The sequence below is a fragment of the Dipodomys spectabilis genome, unplaced genomic scaffold (assembly GCF_019054845.1).
Source record: "Dipodomys spectabilis isolate Male_0828 unplaced genomic scaffold, ASM1905484v1 ptg000079l, whole genome shotgun sequence".
Lineage (NCBI taxonomy): Eukaryota > Metazoa > Chordata > Mammalia > Rodentia > Heteromyidae > Dipodomys > Dipodomys spectabilis.
The window spans coordinates 1,613,922-1,635,936 of record NW_024870756.1 but is presented as its reverse complement, the minus strand read 5'-3'; the positions used below and the strand labels follow the sequence as shown (position 1 = coordinate 1,635,936).

The window sequence follows — 22,015 nt, the reverse complement described above, 5'->3', positions numbered from 1 at the left end:
AGGGATGCTGAAATCTGAGTCAGAGATGCAAATAAAAAACACAAGTCTATCTTATCTTAAACTCCAAGGGAAGACATTAAGTTATATAAACAGAGGCTAAGACTGTAGAATGTACTGTTTTTGTTTCCTCCTGGTAGAAAGATCATTTAGCCACTACCAGCAGCTAGGCATCAGTACTGTGAAGGACTTCAGAGTATTTGGTGCCATCTACTGGAAGCAAACAGTAAGTGAAAACAAAACAAGTACAGGGTTTCAGTTCTTTCTTCAAGACCTTTCAATTCCTAATGCCCCAGAGGCATTACATAGGTATGAACACTGATTGGTAGACAGGACATCCCCCCCAAATAAAAAAGGTGTAAATTCTAAAATGTTTGACACTCTATTTTATAACCAGAATTCATTCTACCTGTCTGTATCTGTCTAAACAGAAGAACCCAAGACCTCAAAATTTACTCCACAGGTACTCTACTCCTTAGCCTCAGTTATTTTCCAATTAAGGCCTCAGTTTATGCCTGAACAGGTTATGTGTTCCTCCTACTAGCATTCATGCTGCTGGGGATGACAGCTGTGTGCCACTGCTTCAAGCCATGCTTCCTCTCTAGGTGGAGGTTAGCAGATAAGGATTATCTCACTCAAAGTAATATTAAAGATTTTGCTGTAAAATCATTTCTGACTACTTGGGACAATCCAGTACCATGCCATCACTATCATAATATTACATTTTAAAACACTTAAAAACTATACTTTTCGGGGCTGGGAAGATGGCTCACTGGTAGAGCGCGTGCCTTGCATGCCTGAGGCCCTGGGTTCGATTCCTCAGCACCACATAAGAAAAAAGAAAAAAGCCGGAAGTGGCGCTGTGGCTCAAGTTGTAGAGCGCTAGCCTTGAGCTGAAAAGCTGAGGGTCAGCGCCCAGGCCCAGAGTTCAAGGCCCCACGACTGGACCCAAAAAAAACAAAAACAAAAAAAAAACTATACTTTTCAAGTATTAGTCGCTCCAAAAGATATTTGTGATTTTAAAATTAGGGCAACTGGGGCTGGGAATGTGGCTCAGTGGTAGAGTGCTTACCTAGCATGCATGAAGCCCTGGGTTCAATTCCTCAGCCCCACATAAACAGAAAAAGCTAGAAGTGGCTCTGTGGCTCAAGTGGTAAAGGGCTAGCCTTGGCAAAAGAAGCTCAGGAACAGTACCTAGGCCCTGAGTTCAAGCTCCAGGACTGGCAAAAAAAAAAAAAAAAGGACTATGGATAAACAAATGGTGATATATACATTACATAAAACACTGTAGCAGATTTTTTTTTAAAGACAACTTACATATATATTGGCACTGTTTTCCTAGGCACCATGTTGAATAATAATTAAACTGTAATATAACCCCTTACATATTTCTTTCTTAAGGCTAAAATTGTTGAGAGACAGTAGCTCATGCCTATAATACTAGCTACTTGGGAGGCTGAAATCTGAAGATCAAGGTTTGAAGCCAGCTTGGGTATGAAAGTCCATAAGACTCTTATCTCTAATTAGCCACCAAAACAGTAGAAGTGGAGCTGTGGCTCAAGTGGTAGTGATCAAACTATATTCTTTCCTCATCTCCACTTGTATTACATATATACAAGTACAGACAAGGGAGTATGGAAAAGTTGGCACTGAAGAGGGGCCAATAGGATTGTCACTACTGTTCAAAGTTCTGTCATAGTGTTTCCAGTTTGGTTTTTTTGTTCTTGTTTTTTGTTTTGCTGGTCCGGAGGCTTAAACTCAGGGCCTAGGTGCTATCCCTGAGCCTCTTTGTGCTCAAGGCTAGCATTCTACCACTGGAGCCACAGCGTCACTTCTGGCTTTTTTCTTTTCGCTTATGTGGTGCTGAGGAATCGAACCCAGGGCCTCGGGCATGCAAGGCAAGCGCTCTACCACTGAGCCACCTTCCCAGCCCATTTCCAGATTTTTTAACAGAAGTGTAGACATTACTATATATTCACCAAGCTGAAGGTACTTTTTTTGTTGTTGTTGTTGGTTGCGGGGCTTGAACTCTGGGCCTGGGCGCTGTCCCTCAGCTCTTTAGCTCAAGGCTAGCACTCTGCCACTTGAGCCACAGCACCACTTCTGGTTTTCTGATGGTTTACTGGAGATTAGTCTCACAGACTTTTCTGCTGGGGCTAGTTTTGAACTGTGATCTTCAGATCTCAGCCTCCTGAGTAGCTAGGATTAAGGCATGAGCCATTGGCACCTGGCTTGAAGGTATTTCTTGAGTGTTTTACTTTGGCCCATACTGAGTGGTGTTGGCGTTACAGCAGTGAGACAAGCCCTTGCAGAGAGGGGACAAGTCCTAGGTCTCAGAGCTCACATCTGATGGAAGACTGAGTCATAAATAAATGCATAGGTGCCAGGCAGTGGCCTAAGAACTGTGAGGAAAAGGTACAGGGGTTTGGAGAGCAGGTAAAACCCTTACATACTGCTTATGGGAATGCAAAACAGTACAGCTGCTTTGGAAAGAGTTTGACAGTGCTTCAAAAGGTTAAACTATTACCATATAACTTAGTAATTTCAGCTCAGAGATAAGTAGCTGAGAATGGAAAAAAAAATTTATACACAAACCTGTAATAAATGTTCATTCATAAAAGGAAATTCATAAAAGTATTATAAAATAGAAACAACAAAAATGACCATCAACTGATAAATTATAAATAAAAATATAGTATATTTATGGGACAGGATTTGGCTATAAAGTTATAGTACACTAATATACAATATGATAAACCTTACAACACTGTGTTAAGTTAAAAAAGCCAAACACATGATCTGGGAATGTGGCTTAGAGGTAGAGTGCTTGCCTAGCATGTATGAAGCCCTGGGTTTGATTCCTCAGTACCACATAAATAGAAAAAGATGGAAATGTCATTGTGGCTCAAGTGGTAGAGAGCTAGCCTTGGGCAAAAGCAGCTCAGGGACAGTGCTTTGAAGTGGATGGCTCTGAAGATAAGACATGTCTGTTCTCAAAGAACAGCAAAGACTACGGTGGATGTGAGCCACACTGGAGCAGCTGGACTGTATTCTAATGGAAAGCTTTTGGAGCCAGGAAAAAATATGTACTAGTGCATTTTAGACGACCTAGCTCCACTGCTGGGTAGGGAAGAAACAGCTAGAGTAGAGACCTAGGAGAAGGCTATTGGAATAGTCTAGGCAAGAGATGGCTAGGAGTAGTAAGATAATGAGAAATGGTTGGATTCAAGGCAGAAGCTGGTGGCTCACGCCTACAATCCTTGAGATCTGAGGATCATGGTTCAAAGCAAGCAAGCCCAGGCAGAAAAGTCTGTGAGACTCTTATCTCCAATTAACCACCAGGAAACCAGAAGTGGAGCTGTAGCTCAAAGTTGCAGAGCACCAGCCTTGAGTAAAAAGAACTCAAAGATAGCACCCAGGTCCTGACAGCTCAAGCAACATGGCTGACCTTCCCCCCTCTCCCCCCAAAAAAAAGAAAAAAGAAAAAAAAGAAATGGTTGGATTAAAAACATCAAAAGGATTTGCTAATGAATCAGATATAGGGAATGAAAGAAAATGGCATTAAAGATGACCCCAGGATTTTGTTCTGAATGAAGGAGTAAATGAAATGGCCTTTTATGAAGATCAGGAAGCCTTAAGGAAAAAAAGTAGAGTGAGAGATCAAGTTTAGTTCCATTAATCTTAAATTTGAGGTATGAGACTATAATTCAATAAAATGGTCAGGCTGGAAGTACAGATCTGAGAGCCACAGTATAAGATGTGTCTGAAGCCGGGCGCCGGTGGCTCACGCCTGTAATCCTAGCTACTCAGGAGGCTGAGAGCTGAGGATCGAGGTTCAAAGCCAGCCGGGGCAGGAGAGACCGTGAGACTCCTATCTCCAATAAACCACCAGAAAACCGGAAGTGGCGCTGTAGCTCAAGTTGTAGAGCGCTCGCCTTGAGCTGAAGAGCTGAGGGACAGCGCCCAGGCCCAGAGTTCAAGCCCCACGACCGACAAAAAAAAAAATAAAAATAAAAAGATGTGTCTGAAGTCACATAGATGACTCACCAAGGCAGAGTGGAAAGCCTAAGGCTTGAGCCTTTAGATACTTGGAAACAAAAGATGTATCACGGGGCTGGGAAGGTGGCTCAGTGGTAGAGCGCTTGCCTTGCATGCTGGAGGCCCTGGGTTCCATTCCTCAGCACCACATAAGCAGAAAAAACTGGAAGTGGTGCTGTGGCTCTAGCCTTGAACTGAAGAGCTGAGGGACAGCACCCAGGCCCAGAGTTCGGGTCCAGGACCCCAAAAAAAAAAAAGACATCGCAATTTACACTCTCTGTAAGTCAGCAGCACATTAGATAAAAAAGGATGCTCTACTGTTATTCTCCAAGATTGGATTTTTAAAAAACTTCCTTCAAACCAAGATTTCTAGGATCATAGGTTCCCTCTCTCCGGATTTTTGCGTTTTCCTGTTTTATCATCTCTTTGGTGTTAGCTCCTGGACAACAAACTTACTGACCTACCAGGTTCTTTCAGATTATGTGTTTACGAAGAATATTGCCTTAAGGATCTCAAATCAAATCTATACTAGGACTATATCAATAAAATGACAATCCCAAAACAGAATTTGGCTCAGAGCATCTAATTTTATCCTAGATTTGCATTCTCCACCTAAACAACTTTCTGTAGGTTGGCAAGAAGTCCAAATAATGAACTCAAATGCCGGGTGGCAATAACTGCAATGGCATTTCAAGATGTGCAACAATAATCAATTACTTCAGCAATATTTTCTACTTACGGGCTAGGAAGGTGGCTCAGTGGTAGAGCGCTTGCCTTGCATGCCTGAGGTCCTGGGTTCGATTCCTCAGCACCACATAAGCAACAAGAAAAAAGCCGCAAGTAGTGCTGTGGCTCAAGTGGTAGAGCGCCAGCCTTGAGCTAAAGGGCTGAGGGACAGCGCCCAGGCCCAGAGTTCAAGCCCCACAACAGGACCAAAAAAAAAAAAAAAATTTTTCTACTTACTTCAAGAGTTTCTGTCTTTATAGTCTGAAGAACTTCAGCTGGAAGTTCAGCTCTGGAAACTAGAAATGATAGCACTTAAGTGGACTAAGGTGTCACATGCACTGAAGCAGGTCTTGTAGTAACAGAACTATTATTCTCTTTACAGGAAACTAACATCAGGAAAGCACAACAGAGGGTCCACTTTCAGATGCAATAAAGATGACATCTAGCCAAAGGTTTGTAGTCATGTGTATATGAGAATATTACAGAACTGTTCAAAATAGCAAAATACAACTTAATTGTCCTTTAATTAACAGAGAGTTAAATAAACTATGATTCATCCTACAGAAGACTATAATGCAACCTCCTTTTTTAAAAAAAGGCAATTTTACATGTGCTGATAAGTGTGGAGCTGTATATATAGTATACTTTCATTTGAATAATAAAACAACATATATGTTTGTAGAAATATAGCTTTTTTGTTGTTGCTGTCAGTCCGGGGTCTTAACTTAGGGCATGGGTGCTGTCTCTGAGCTTTTTTGCTCAAGGCTATAGCTACTACCATTTGAGCCACAACTCCACTTCCAGCTTTTTTTTGGCTGGGGGGGAGGGGTAATTTTTCTTTGAACCATTATCCTCAGATCTCAGACTCCTTAGTAGTTAGGATTATAGGCAGGCAGCTTCCTTGGGTGCCCAAGGAAGCTCTCACTTATGTAGGCCAGGTTGGCCTTAATCTTAGGAATGCTGGGATTACAGGCGTGTATTACCATGCCTAGCCATGTATGCAGTATCTCTAAATAAGTGCACAATTAAGACAAGACTACCTCACCTTTGTACTATTTGAATTGTATTCCATGGACTAGCAGTAATTACTAACTAAAAATACAAAAGTAAAATCTCACAGAGCCTCAAATGATATGAAATAGAATGGTCATGGTTATTAGCTTCAATAAACCAAGAGCTTTATTGAATGGGAAAAAGAAAGCTTGTCAAAAGCTAATGGACGAAAGACTTGAAAATAGCATTTCACAAAAGAAATGTATACAACTAATACACTTTAAAAATACCCTCCTAGGAGGGTAAAATAAAACCAAATATCATATTTACCCAATCAGATGGAAGACTAAAAAATTATTACATCTACTATTTGGGCATGTATATAAAATGAGAATGCTTATGTTTAGTTGGTTTTTACCTTCTAGTCATACACATCAAAACCCTTAAAATATAGCCATTTATCTCTCACTCAGGAAATGGCACATCTAAAAACTGAGCCTGAGGAAATGATGGGTCAAGTACAAAAATACATACACAATGACCTAGCAAGTGCAAAGACCCGAGTTCAAACCCCAGTATCAAAAGAAAAAAAAAAGCTGGAAATCATGGTTCATGCCTATAATCAATCCCAGCTACTTTGAAGCAGAATCAGAAAAATTGAGATTTGAGGCCAGCCTGGGCAAAAAGATTACTTCTTAATCTATCATCTTAGGTAGCCAAACAGCATAAATAAGGAGTAAATGTGAGACCCTATTCAATAAATAACAAAAGCAAAAAGGGATTGGGGTCTTGTGGTTGAGTAGCCTGACAACTGCAGCAACCTGAGTTCAAACCCAAGAAGCAAAAAAAAAGTAAAGGGAAAAGATAGTACTTGGTTGTAATAACAAGTCATGGGAGACAAGCCAATGTTCACCATTCATCAAACTGCTACATTCCTCAACAACGTACTTAAGAGTATGAAAAATGTTCACAGTATATGGGAAGAAAAGAGTTTTAAGAATTACATATACATTCTGATTCCATGGGTGGTTGGAGAAACACAAACCAAAGAACCCAGGAACCTGGAAAGACATACCAAAATGGTTAATATTGATTATTTCTGGAGGTAGATTATGGGTGATTTTAACTTTTCCTTTCGCTTTTGTTTTTGTAATAAAATGTGAAATTGTTTTTTTTGTTTTAGTTTTTTTGTGAAATTGTTTTTATACTGGGGGAAAACAATAAACAGTGTTTGAGGTGGGGGAAAATAGTGAAGATGCAAACATCCAGTTATATTTTTTTGGTGCTAAGTTCTGAGGCTGGAACTCAGAGCCTGGGTCCTGTCCCTGAGATTTTTTTTTCTTCTTCCTTTTCTCAAAGCTAGAACTCTACCACTTGAGCCAGAGTTCCACTTCTGACTTTTTGGGTACTTAACTAGAGAGAGAAGTCTCAAGGATATCCTTCCTGGGCGGCTTTGAACTGCAATCTTCAGAGCTCAACCTCCTCAGTAGCTAGGTTTACAGGCATGAGCCACTGGTACAAGGCGCTATCTCTCTCTCTCCACATAGACACACATAATACTGGGATTTGAACTCAGACCCTTATGCTTATTTGGCTTCTTTTCTCAGCTAGTGCTGTAATACTTGAGGCATGTCTCTATAGCCATGTTTTTGTGCTTTTTTCAACATAGCTAGCTTTTCTGTCTCAGCTAGCTTCAAACTGAGATCCTTCAGATCTTAGACTTCAGAGTAACTAAGATTATAGGCATGAGCTACCAGTGCCATGCTCAAAGTTATACTTCTTCCAATTTAAAACTACTAAGAATCAAGTTATAAGAAAGAAAAAAGGAGGGCTGGGGAGAATGATGAAAGTAGTTATTCTATCAGTAATGATGCACTATACTTATCAACTGATATGTTAAATGGTAACCCCTTTGTATAACAAAGATAACAAAAATACAATTAAAGAAAATCAAGGCACCTAAATCTATGTATGAAAAAAGATCTAGATTATTTAATCTTGTAATAAAAAATGTATCAAATATAAAATGGGTAGAAATATTGCTTTATTGGGAAAACTCACATCCAAATTACTTTGTTTTTAAAAAAGTCCTAACAGCATTCAAGAAGAAAACACATATAGCTTCCATAGGAATAAGGACAAACAAAACAGGGGCTGATGATTGCCCCAAATGGTATTTCCTTGGAAAAAAAAAAAAAGTTACATTTACTTATCTTCTTTTGAGAAAAGTGAATTGTGTACATCATAAATAAGATTTTTCTTACTTTATAAGAAGGAAGAACTGAGATCTTGTTTTTGATGCATATTAAATACAAAATCCACCAAGATGAGGGGAAAAAATCATTCTTCAACATTTCAATTCTCATGCAATAAAATCCAAAGGTCTGTTGAATCCACCTTTTCGATTCATGTATTGCCTATAAGAAGAGAACAGAGTTTATTTTTATTTTTTTGTAAATCTGTACCCCTTGTAAGTAAAATAAATAAATAAATAACACTTTGGTGGTAGGGGTTGGGTAGGGGGGATGGGGGGGAGGGTGGGAAGGGATGGGAAGCGAAAACAAAGGAGGAGGCTACAATGCTTGATAAGAAATGTACTCATTATCTTGCCCATGTAATTGTAACCCCTCTGTACAGTATTTTCACAATAAAAAATAAAAATTAAAAATAAATAAATAAATAACAGACTTTGGGAATTAAACCTAACGCCATCTTTAAAATGACAAAGTGAAAGCCATGTTTGGTGGAACACCCCTATAATCCCAGTATTCAGGAGGGTGAAGCAGTGGGACGGAGAGTTTGAGGTTAGCCTGAACTATACAGTGAGATTCTGTTTAGGGTAGAAACAATTCAAGGTTCTACACATTCAGAGATATTTCCCCTTCTGTTCTGATCCATCTCCCGCCCCTTTCCTTCCTTTTCCTTTTGTGGTGTTTAGAGATAGAACCAGGGTTTCATATATACCCAAAGCTCACATTTTATTGTTAAAATAGGCTGAAGCCTTTGAACTTATTTAAAATCCAAGCTGTGGTATGGAAATATCCCTTCAAATCATTTGGGAAAAGTCTATAGACTTAAAAAAATAGATTGAGCCAGGCACTAGCTAAGACCTAAAGGATCTTTGAAAGGCTAAGATCTAAAGGACAGAAGTTGAAGGCCAGACAAGGAGAAAAGTCCTCAAGATCCTATCTCAAAAATAAACAACAGAGCCAGGCACCAGGGGCTCATGAGTCTAATCCCAGTTACTCAGGAGGCTGAGATCTGAGGATTGCATTGATTCTTATCTCCTATTAACCATCAAAAAGCCAGAAGTGGAACTGTGGTTCAAGTGGTAGAGCACTAAACTGGAGCAAAAAAAAGCTTAGCGACAGTGCCCATAGCCCTGAGTTCAAGCCCCAGGACCAGCACACACATGCGTACAGGCAAGCACACAAAACAAAAACACACAAAAACAAAAAAAAAACCCTGGGCTGGAGGCATGGCTCATTCACTAGGCCAGCCTAACAAATGTGAATCCCTGAGTTCAAATTCAGCCTGGTGTTGGTGGCTCATGCCTGTAATCCTAGCTACTCAGGGGGCTGAGATTTAAGGTCTGAAGTTCAAAGCCAGCCTGAGCAGGAAAGCCAGTGAGACTCTTTTTTTTTTGGTCTGGTATTGAGGCCTGAACTCTGGGCCTGGGCGCTGTCCCTCAGCTCTTCAGCTCAAGGCTAGCACTCTATCACTTGAGCCACAACGCCACTTCCGGCTTTTTTCTTTTTGCTTATGTGGTGCTGAGGAATCGAGCCAGGGCCTCATGCATGCAAGGCAAGCGCTCTACCACTGAGCCACCTTCCCAGCCCCACCAGTGAGACTCTTATCTCCAATTAACTACCAAAAAGCCGTAAGTGGAGCTGTGGCTTAAGCGGTAGAGTGCTGGCCTTGAGCTAGTTCAAGGAAAGCGCCCAGGCCCAGAGTTCAAAACCCAGGACCAGCATACACACACAAAAAATCTGACTTCAATTCCAAGTACAGACCAAACTAAAAATCAGTTGAAAACATGTTTATTTTAGATAACACTAAATACCTTGTTTAAAGAAGTAGAGACCAATTCCAAAATAGGTGCCCATCAAACAAATTCAATGTGTACCCTCTAATGATTCACCTTGTAAGATTTTATTTGATGGATGGAGCTAGAAGGAATCATGTTGAGCGAGGTAAGCCAAGAACGAAGAGACAAAGGGTACATGGTCTCCCTGATAAGTGGATGCTAAATCCAAAATGTTAGGTGATACGACAAAACTAACAGGACTTAAGAAACAAAGAACTCCCGCTCATCTGGTTGAACCACTACTAAATATCCCCATGCTGCTGATCACAAATATGGTATATAACATGTGAACACTGTTATATATTACAGACTGTGATAGACAATTTGCTCCAGGAAAGTTAGAATGAACTTGTGACTTTGAAATTATGTAATCACTTAATCACAATCAAAAAAAAAAAAAAAAAAAGAACCTCGGGGAAGGGAGGGGATGGTAGGGGGAAAACAATGGAGGGGGTAACAATGTTCAAGAGGAAGTGTACTCATTACCTCACTCATGTAACTGTAACCCTCTGTATAGTATCTTTACAATAAAAAAAAAAAAAAAAAAAGATTTTATTTGAAGGTAATTATATTGAAAGGCTGTCTGATGATTTAGTACCTTAATTCAGAACCTCAAATCCCATTATTTATAGTCTACATTAACTGGAATATTAATGTTTTATCTGTAATAAAGGTAGAGAGAAAGGCAATGTTTCAACACGTCTTGCCTTTTTTTTTTTTGCCAGCCCTGGGGCTTGAACATGGAGCCTGGAAGATGTGCCTGAACCTCTTTGTGCTCAAGGCTAGTGCTCTACCACTTGAGCCACAGTATCACTTTCAGCTTTTTCTGAGTAGATTTTTGGAGACAAGAATCTCAGAGACTTCCCTGCCCAGGCTGACTTCGAACCGTAATCCTCAGATCTCAGCCTCCTGCATAAGTAGGCATGAGCCACCAGCTTCCAGCTCTTGCCTTTTTAACTTATTAAGAATTCAGTGAGGGCTGGGAAGGTGGCTCTTGCCTTGTATGCCTGAGGCCTTGGGTTCGATTCCTCAGCACCACATAAGTAAGCAAAAAGAAAAAAGCCGGAAGTGGCGCTGTGGGTAGAGTGGTAGAGCGCTAGCCTTGAGCTGAAAAGCTGAGGGACAGCGCCCAGGCCCAGAGATCAGGCCCCATGACCGGCAAAAAAAAAAAAAAAACAAGACAAAACAAACAAACAAACAAAAAAATTCAGTGAGGCCAGGTATTGGTAGCTCACGGCTGTAATCCTAGCTACTCAGGAGGTTGAGATCTGAGGTTCATGGTTCAAAGCTAGTCTGGGCAGAAGAGTCCCCATGAAACTCTGTTTTTTTGGTAGGGGGCAAGGGGGTCCAGACATGGGGCCTGAACTCTGGCCTGAGCACTGTCCCTCAGCTCTTCAGCTCAAGGCTAGCGCTCTACCACTTGAGCCACAGCACCACTTCCAGCTTTTTTCTTTTTGCTTATGTGGTGCTGAGGAATCGAACCCAGGGCCTCAGGCATGCAAGGCAAGCGCTCTACCACTGAGCCACCTTCCCAGCTCCCCATGAAACTCTTATCTCCAATAAACCACTCAAAAAAAACTATGAAGTGACACGGCAATTCAAGTGGTAGAGCACTAGCCTTGAGCACAAAGAGGCTCAGGGACAGTGCTGGGGCCCTGAGTTTAAGCCCCACAACCACAAAAAAAAAAAAAAATCAGTATGAACTGATTTCTATAATACAAATTTTAAAAACCTATACTTAACAGAAGACTATATTTACAGTTGAAATCATTTTTTTTTTTCTGTTCATTGTGGGGCTTGAACTCTGCGCCCAGGTGCTATCCCTCCACTCTTCAGCTCAAGGTTAGAGCTCTACCACGAGCCACAGTGCCACTTCCAGTTTTCTGGTTGTTTATTAAAGAGTCTCACCGACTTTCCGGCCTGGGATGGCTTTGAATGGTGATCCTCAGATCTCAGCCTCCTGAGTAGCTAGGATTACAAGGGTGAGTCACCAGCACCCAACTACAGTTGAAATCTTTATATAATCAATCTAGATAAAATTGAGAAGGTATCTATTTCAAATCTGTAATTATAAGGGAAATCAAAACTTTAAAGACTAGGCCACACTACTTGCTTGCTCACTCACAAAACGAGGTCTCACTATGTAACCCAAGTTGGCCTTGAACTCTCAATACCACCTAAGCCTCCAGAATGCTGGAATTATAAGAATGATACTGTGAAATTTGGGAAATTATGTAACCACTTAATCACAATAAAAAATTTGAAAAAAAAATAAGAGACCTCACCCAAAGGATAATAATGACTGGTTAAGAATTTTTAAAAATATAAACAGTATAATTATATGGCCAAAGCAAAAATAATAATTTTACTTAAAATGAACCCCTTACATGGAAGTTTCTGTACAAATGTACAGTCAATTAAAAATATGGCAATACCTTAAAAAAAAAAAAAAGAACGAACCGCCATATCTCGCCTAAGGTTATGCTTTTCTTTTACTACCTATACCTAAAACATTTACACAGAGTACCTTTACACATGTTAACTGGAAAATAATTTTAACACACTAGTAAAAGGAGGATATACCTCATTAAAACAAGAAACAATATAGAAAACTGCTACATTTCCTAAACAAACATGATAATTCCAAAATAAAACTACCTTCTAAATATGAAATTTCATTTAAATTCAAGTATGATAATGAGGGCTATACATACCTATACTTCCTCTTCTGAGATACATTTATGGCATAGGCATTTACAGAACCATCTACCTTCTTCCCCTGGAGAAAACAATACATAGAAAAATAGTAAGGACACAATAAATGCTTGGATCTAAGAGGTGTATCACATGGACACACAAGGCAAAAACCACTTAAGGAAAAGAAAACCCAAGCGGGGAGAAGAGCTTTCAGATCCCATGAACTCAAATATTGCCACTGATCACATTTCTATAGTAATGCATAAGCAATTAACATAATGAAATTAAAAAATATTCATGGCACATGTACAAAGCATGCTGGGAACTAAGGCAGCAGATCTAACATTTTTGGTCAAAGAATCCTTTGAAATATATAAAAGTTGTGAATATTATCTCCAGAAAAATTCACGCTTCCATAAAATTCAATCTTACTCATAATATTCTCAAATCATAGCTGGAACTGTTTTCCACATATGTAAATCCCATTTCTCAAACAGATGACTGCTGTTTTTATATTTAAATCAGAAATCAGAATACAGATTAATAAACATTAAAGTTACGTTGCTATACCTTGGACTTTCTCAATGTGGCACACTTTTTTAAAATTCTTTTACAATCTTTTGATCCAGCCGTATCTGCTTGCCCCATCTGATCCTCACACCTGATTTACCTTCCCTGTCCCATCCAAACTTCAAGTCATCATCTATTGTTCAAGAATTAATTCAAAAGACCCACTGCTGCTGTGCACTGGTGGCTCACACCTGTAATGCTAGCTACTCAGGAGGCTGAGATCTGAGGATCATAGTTTGAAGTCAGCCCAGGCAGGAAAGTCCGTAAGACTCTTTATCTCCAATAAACTACTGAGAAAAAGCTCAAAGTGGCACTGTAACTCAAGTGGTAGAGCGCTAGCCTTGTACACAAAGAGGCTCAGGGATAGCACCTAGGCCCAGAGTTTAAGCCCTAGGACCAGATATAAAAAATTTAAAAAGCCCCAATGTCCAGGAAGTATTTTCTTTTCTAACTTCTAAAGAATGTTAACTATGATTTCCTCAAAGTACCTTACATTTTCTACAATATTTTATTGTGATATATTATACTATCATTAAACAAATAAGAAAGTAATTCCAGCTGGGAAGGTGGCTCAGTGATAGAGTGCTTGCAGAAAAAACACAGAAGGGGCGCTGTGACTCAAGTGGTAGAGTGCTAGCCTTGAGTTAAAAGAGCTGAGGGACAGTGCCCAGGCCCAGAGTTCAGGCCCAAGACCGACAAAAGAAAAAAAAAAAAAAAAAGAAAATTATTTCAATAAGTTCCCTTCCTATTCTTCTAATAATAAAAAACATTATAATTGGTTTGCTCTGAAAATATTTCTATTCAACCAACATAAAACTACTTCATGCATAAAGCATTCTTTGGAAAAAACAAAATACACAAAATGTGTATTGAAAGGGAAAAAGTTAATACATAATGGGGTTCACATAACCACAAATAAGTACTCATTGTTAATTTTCTCATTTCAAATAAAGTATGTTTCAATACTCCTTTTTAAAACACATATGCTCTATACTACCACACTAGTTACAAAACTCTTACAGCACCTAAGATTACCCTATTCCATAACAGCCCAATAAATACAGGATCAGGGGAAGTCAGTGTGTGTGTTTCTGTGTATGCTGTACTGGGGTTTGAACTTAGGGCCAACTGCTTCCTAATCAGATGCTCTACCACTAGAGCCACATTTCCAGCCCTTTTTGCTTAGTTATTTTTCTAATATAGTCTCACATTTATGACCATTCAGCTTGGACTGCTTCTCCAGCAGCTGTGATGACAAGTGCACACCCAGATGTTATTGGTTGAAATGAAGTCTGGCTAAATTTTTTCCCAGTCTAGCTTCAAACCTTGGTCCTCCTGATCTCTGATTCCCAAGTAGCAAGTATATTGCACCCAGTCAGTAGTGGATTATTTTGATAATTAACAAACAAACTCAATTTCCACTGATAAAACTACATGGAAATTTTAGAAAAGAAAATTTTAAATTGTATTATTTCTTTCCACACAATCTCTTCTCACCATTGCTCCTCCTCTCCTTCCATTTCTTCTTTCCATACCCCTCAATCTCTCCTCTCCCTTATTTCTCTCCATCTTCCTATTTTCTCCCTTCCTCCCATCCTTTCCTATTTACAATCCCTCCTTCTTCTCCCTCACCCTAAGTCTCTGTATTATGATGAGGGCTAGACAGAATTCTCTCCAAGTCTGTCTCCATTCCCCTCTGAGCTATGAGACACTCTACAGCTGCCCAATGTCATCTTCACCTGGCAGCTGACTTTTCCCATTCCTAGCAGTTTCCTTTCCTTCAATCCTGTTATCACGTTGCCCAGATCCCCCAGCCCAATGCCTGGGTAGCACTGACTCCCACGTCCCTGGCTCTCACGTGCTCTTGGACTCCCCTCTCCCATGTCATCTTTCACTGTTCTCCCTACTTCCAATCTAAACTACCTTTCCATCTGTCCTCCATGCTATCACCAGTCTTCTTTCTACAATACACATAGAAGTTTGTCACTGCTTCGCTTAAAAAACCCTTGTTTCTGGGTGACTAAGAAGCATTCTGCTTATAACCTGACTCATGGAGCTGGAATGCCTTTGTACAATTACTTAATAATAAATAATTTTAAATCCTTGTTTCTTAGTCCTGAGACTCTTGTCAGCTTGAGCTACATAGCAAGTTCAAGGCCAGTCCAGGCTACACTGACCCTGTCTCAAAATAAGTGAATGAAATCCTGGGGCCAGTGGCTCATGCCTGTAATCCTACCTTCTCAAGAGGCTAGCATCTGAGGATCATGGTTGAAACCCAGCTTAGGCAGGAAAAAGACTCTCACCTCTAATAAACTACCAAAAAAACACCAGAAGTAGAGCTGTGGCTCAAGTGGTAACAGCACTAGCCTTGAGCAGAAAACAACTCAGGGACAGGGCCCAGGCCCTGAGTTTAAGCGCCAGGACTGACAATAAAATAAAAACAAAAAATAAAAATCGCTTGCTTCTTCTCCTCAATATCTGAATTCCTTAGTGATTAAGAGCATCAAAAGCCCTGCAAGACTTGCTTTCCAACCTCCATTGATAGTCACAGTCACAAGGCTAGAAGCACCCCTTGCCAATTACCAAATTTGGAATTCCCACAAAACACCATGTTCTTTCAGACTAAACAGCACTCTATTTTAAATCTTCCTTTTCTTTGTTTCATCAACTCTACACACCCTTTAAAATCTAACTCACGCATTATCTCTTGCAAATACTCCCTGAATTCCAATGGCAACGCAATGCTTCCTCTGTTGTGCTCTCAAAGTCTCCCCAAAAGTTACTGTCTTATAATCAAATAAAATTGTAGCCATGGGAGAATTTACAAGTGATAGTAAATACACACACTCAGAAAAACACGACAGACAGATAAATTCAAATCAGAATGTTTAACTGCTGGCCTGTTTTACTTACTTTTGTGGAGTCAAAAGAAGCAAATCCCATTAACTTCATCATTTCTATCTCTTCCTCCGTTTTGCCCTCTAAGTCTTCTTCTACAAATATAAATGATCAGATTAATATATATTTCGCCTTATCAGCAGAGAACATATAAAAAGAAATCTGATGATGTGACTGATGTCTGATCTGAGGCTCACAGTTCAAAGCCAACCCAAGAGGAAAAGTCTGTAAGACTTTACTCCAATTAACTACCAGAAAACTGAAAGTGGAGCTACGGCTCCAAGTGGTAGAGCACTAGCTTTGAGCAAAAAGAGGTCAGGAACAGCAGCCAGACCCTAAGTTCAAGCCCCAAGAGCAATAAAAAAAAAAGATGCAAGAAAGAGACTGTGCTGTCTCTGAACCTGAGGCAGGACTACCTTCACAATATGTGATACTATCTACTTGGTTTTGAAGTACTTCCAAACAGATTTTTCTCCAGTAGATAAACCACTTGGTGGACATGGCCACTTGCCACTTGTCCCAAGTAATGCTAACTCCAAGGTAGTTCATGAGAAGGCAAGAGTCTTCTCTTCCTCTAAGGAGAATTTTTCAAGCAAATCAAGAAGTTCTAAATGATTATGATCACAAATGCTTGAAGAGAAGCATGCAAAAGAAAAAAGTGCCACTAAAGCTGGGTGCTGGTGCCTCACACCTGTTATCCTAGCTACTTAGGAGGCTGAGATCTGAGATCTTGGTTCAAAGCCAGCCCAGGCAGGAAAGTCTGTGAGACTCTTATCTCCAATATACTACCAGAAAACTGGAAGTGGCACTATGACTGGTGGTAGAGCTCTAGTTTGAGCTGAAGAGCTGAGGGATAGCTCCCAGGCCCAGAGTTCAAGCACCACGACTGACCAAAAAAAAAAAAAAAAAAAAGTGCCACTATAGAAGATATGATTATTCAGGATGATTTAAAGCTAAAGGAACTAGAAAAAAAATTTTATTTCAGCAAAAATCTTAACTATCAGTAATCTGAAGAATTTTCAAGTCTCCATTTGTTCTAAGTACCAACAAATTATTTGATAACAAAAAAGTAGATTTTTCTCATATTTTTTTTACTATCCTTCCTAGATTAGATAAGCATTAGATAAGCAGCAATCCACCAAGGTACAATGCAAATAAAACCTCAAAACTATCTGCAATGAGGGGCTGGGAATGTGGCTTAGTGGTAGAGTGCTTGCCTAGCATGCATGAAGCCCTGGGTTAAATTCCTCAGTACCACATAAACAGAAAAAGCTGAAGTGGCACTGTGGCTCAAGTGATAGAACACTAGCCTTGAACAAAAGAAGCTCAGGGACAGTGCCCAGACCATGAGTTTAAGGTCCAGAACAGGCAAAAAAAACAAAAACAACTATGTGCAATAAATACTATAAAAAGCTTAATAATCAAATGTTAAAAATTATACTTTTATAATTTAATAATGACTAAATTTATTTAAACAAGGTATTTAACTAGTAACATTACCAGTAATCTGACGTTCTTTACTTTTTGTTTCTTTTGTTTCTTTCTTTTCTTCATCTCTTCTTTCTTTCAGTCGAGAAGGAGAAGGAGAAGTGGATCGATGTCGTCTTGGAGATCTAATATTTATAAGTAAAGATGTTAGAAAATCACATACATGCTAGGTGTGGTGGCACACCTTTTGATTCCAGCATTCAGGAAGCTGACATAGGAGAATCCTAAGCTGGGAGGGGGTACTATTTTTCTCTGCCAGAGGCTTGAACTAGGCTGGGTTCTAGCTCTAGAGAGCCACACTTCTGGCCTTTTGCTCAATAAGAGGCCAACTCAGGACAAAAGCTGGAGATCTTATCTGAAAAATAAAGTGAAAAGGGACTGGAGGCCAGTCTAGGCTATGTAGTGAGATGCTGTCTCAAAAATAAAAACCCAGGGCTGGGAAGGTGGCTTAGTGGTAGACTGCTTGCCTTGCATGCATGAAGCCCTGGGTTCAATTCCTTAGCACCACATAAGCAAATGATTAAAATGAATTATAGTCAATGACTTGATGAAATGAAACCCTTTTGTACAACTACTAAAAGATAACAACTTTTAAAATTTTAAAAGAAAGAATCCATTTCTAAAGTTGATATAAAACTTTTATTTTTGTTTTCATTTTTTTATTTTTTGTCAGTAGTAGGGCTTGAGTTCGGGGCCTGGACATTATTCCTGGGCTTTTTGCTCAAGGCTAACACTCTACCACTTTGAGCCACAGTGCCACGTCCAGTTTTATGGGAGTTAATTGGAGATAAGTGCTGGGCACCAGTGGCTCACCCCTGTAATCCTAGCTACTCAGGAGGCTGAGATCTGAGGATCAAGGTTCAATGCCAGCCCAGGCAGGAAAGGCTGTGAGACTCTTATCTCCAATAAACAACTCAGAAAACTGGAAGTGGCTCTGTGGCTCAAGTGGTAGAGCTAAACTAGCCTTGAGCTGAAGAGCTGAGGGACAGCACTCAGGCCCAGAGTTCAAGCCCCATGACTGACAAAATAAAAAATAAAAAATAAATAATGGAGATAAGTGTCTCATGGATTTTCCTGTCCAGGCTGGCTTTGAACCACAACCCTCAGATCACAGCTGGGAATGTCAGACTTGAAGAAAAAGACTAATAGAGAACTCAAAGCTTTAAGTTCAAGCCCAAAAAAAGAACAAAAGCTTTAAGTTCAAGCCCAAAAAAAGAAAAAAATTGGGATGAAGTCTTTCCATTTCACAAAACTGTAAATGACTGGGCTTTTTATAGCTTTGTGAAAAGGCTTTAATGTCTGTCCTTACCTGGAGCGCCTTCGGTGTGGGGACCTCGAACGGCTTCTTCTTCTATCTCTATCCCGAGAACGTGACCTTTCCCGGCGCCGGCGTTCCCTCTCCCGGGATGTGGACCTCGACCGCCTACGTTCTAATGATACAAACACACACAAATTATACAGCCATAAAGTACTTCAAAAAAGAATACAGTGCAAGCCACTGTGGCTCACTGAAAAATCACAATAAAAATTTTAAAAAACAAAAAATAGCTGTCTGCTACTCAGGAGAAGTACTACTGCAAATCTCAGTTCGAAACCAGTCAAGGCAGGAAAAGTCCGTGAAACTCTCCTATCCAATTCCCCACCAAAAAGCCAGAAGTGCATTGCTCAAGTAGTAGAGTACCAGCCGTGGGAGGGGTGGAGGAGGAGGCGAGGAGACCTAGAGACAGAACCAGGCCGAGTTCAAGCCTCTGGCAGAGAAAAATAGTACCCCCTCCCAAAAAAAGTCACAGTGAAAAGCAATACAAATTTTGAACAGTTCATCCAAACTTTTAATATCTGAATAAGTACGTAATTATAAAAGTTTACTAAGAAGATACTTTGTCATTATAGGAAATCTGTTTAGATTTAAGCCCAGATCAGCCACACTTCAAGGGTTCTAGAACTCGGTTAAAACAAACAAATAAACAAACACGAATACTCACTAGTTGGAGATGACACAAACGAACCAAGGACAGCATCAAGGTTCTAAGAGCTAACTGAAGCCCAGCTTGTTTACAGTTATGGGGTTGAAGGCACCCGGAGACCGGCGGGGCCGCTCCCTGGGCTCAAAGTTCTGAATACGGATTTCAGCAACGGCGCGGGGTACTTAGGGGCCAGCTACGGGGCGGGGCACGAATTCTCCCGGCCGCGTTTCGAGGTGGGGGCGGTCACCCCTAACGACCGCGGGAATTCGACCCGGAGGCTGGATGCGATGCGCGTGGTCACCTAGAAGCTACGCCGAGAACCGAGGTCCGATTCTAAGCCCACCGGCCTCGAGCACGGCCGAGGCTACAGGAGGAGGCTGACGATCTCGGCGGGAGAACAATACTCAAGCCGGAGTCCCGAAACCAGAGGGTGAGGGGTGGCGGCCGGGCCGGGCCCCTGCCCCGCTCCCCGCGCTCCCCCGGGGAGGCGAGCCCCCGCCCCGCCCCTCCGCTCGCCGCCCCGGCGCTGAGGAGAAGGCGGGCGGGCGGAGCCGAGCTTCCACCCTCGTCCCACGCCTTCGCTGAGGGGGCGCGGGGGGCAGGACTCACCCCTCCGCGGGGAACGGCTGCGACTGCGACCCATCGGAGTCCCACCGCGCCTCGGCACGCCCCCGGAAACAGGGCTGCGACGACTTCCGGGGAAGGCTGGCCCCCCTGAGCTCCAACCGCCGGCTGGAAAATGTGGTGATAAGTCACAGGGGTTCCGGCGCCTAAAGGATCTAGCCCGGGTGAATTGCTGTGGCTTCTCAGCCCTTAGACCCGTGTTGGCCTTGTTGGCCTTTCTGCTCCCTTCCTCTTTCTGCAGTCACTCCTTCATATTCTTTGCCCAACGAACTCATTAAAATGTGCTATTTGAGCTACTCAGGGGCTGAGATCTGAGGATCAACGTCCGAGGCCAGCTTGAGCAAGAAAGCCTGTGAAACTGGTATCTCCAATTAACTACCAAAAGAGCCAGAAGTGAAGCTGTAGCTCAAGTGGGAAAGCGCCAGGCTTGGGCTAAAAACAGCTCAGGACCAATGTCCAAGCCCTGAGTTTAAACCCCAGGACAGGGAGAAAAGAACTGCAATTTGATTTTCTTAATAGAAGTGTCTAGAGAATTGAATCATACACCCACCACCTTAACACAGCTTTCTCCCAAACACCCCAATTTTCCCAGTCTCTGACCACATAACCTGCTTTACATCAGACCAATTGTGAACATAACACACATAAACACTTTAGGCTTTCAAGTGTTCTCCCAATGTTTTCTCTCATGAGGTGTGAGTACACCAAAATTTACTATCTGCCAGCTTCGTATTTTTTTTTCAGATGCTAGTATTGAGAAAGCATCTCAAAATTATGAGGTCTAATTTTGTAAAGAAAAGACTTTGTGCTCGATTCTATTCCCAAAAAGTACCCTCAAAAATGAAAAGCTTTAAAATGTTCAAAGCTGCAAAAAGGTTAAATGATGGAACCCCTTAACCAGTAAAAGATGGAACTTCTGCTGCTAATCCAGCCAGCTGTGTAAACCCCATGAGCTCCCTTCCCATAGCTTAGCGCGCTCCTTCCCCTTTCCACAGCTCAGTATGCTTCTTTACTAGACAACATTAGGCCCATGTGGTAAAGGCAGTAAATAATCAGCCTCCAGCCCCTCTTTACCTTAAGATGGAAGTCTTCTGTGGCAGCTACCACCATATAAGGCAGCAAGAACCACTTAAACTGAACTTCAGATCTGGGCAGCTGCAGGGCCCCTTATCTACTACTTGGGCAACAGCCATTGTCCGGACCCACGTCAACGAGGGCAGTGAACCTAAGCTAGAAGGAATGAAGGGACAAGAGACACGAAGAATGACAACAAGACAAGGATTCTGATCAAGCTGCAAATTTTTATTTTTCACACAGGGGTATTTATATGCTTGGAATAAGGAAGCTTTTTCATTGGCCCTTAAGGAAGCTTTTTCATTGGCCGTAGCAGTGCGGGATGTTTGCTTAGGGCAGGGGGAAAGGGTGGTCTTTAGCAGTTGCAGGATATTTGCTTAGGGCAGGATGAGCGTCGGATTCTGTAAACTCAGCCTCAAGATGTTCCAGTGAGATAGTCAAGCCTATCATGTTGAGAGACTCAACTTTTGGCTCCCGATAGCCATAAATCCTAGTAAGTCATAATGAAGCCCCTGGTCCTCACCTCCACACCAGAATCTCCACCTCCTAGCCCCTTTTACCCCCTCCTAGCCTCAGTAGGTTATATAGGTCACCTCAGACTATAGCCACACTTCTTCTCACTCCTCTCTTGTGAGAAGGGGTCTTGCCGGTCTCTTTACGGACAATAAGCCTTTTCATTGTTCTTTTTACCTTGATGTCTGTGTGGTTTTCTGACAAAGTCTAATATACTCTAACAAGCTGTCTCCAGAGTTAGCAAGGTAGTGGCCTTTTAGAACAAAGATCTGGGAAGAATCTAGATGATGTTAAAAATAACCTTCCCACTAGTTTCAATTTATTAGATCTACACATTCTGATGTGG

General features: G+C 41.2%; 1 protein-coding gene across 1 annotated transcript; it reads right to left on the bottom strand.

The window, feature by feature from the left end:
- Positions 1 to 7,838: 7,838 nt before the first annotated feature.
- Positions 7,839 to 20,131, bottom strand: Snrnp27 (small nuclear ribonucleoprotein U4/U6.U5 subunit 27). The gene is made up of 6 exons (XM_042683100.1): positions 20,068 to 20,131; positions 18,804 to 18,924; positions 17,507 to 17,619; positions 16,022 to 16,101; positions 12,556 to 12,620; positions 7,839 to 8,171 (listed from the first exon to the last, which is right to left on the bottom strand). Exons 1-6 carry the CDS (start codon positions 20,099 to 20,101, stop codon positions 8,117 to 8,119), a joined length of 468 nt encoding a protein of 155 aa, XP_042539034.1. The 5' UTR covers positions 20,102 to 20,131; the 3' UTR covers positions 7,839 to 8,116.
- Positions 20,132 to 22,015: the final 1,884 nt, after the last annotated feature.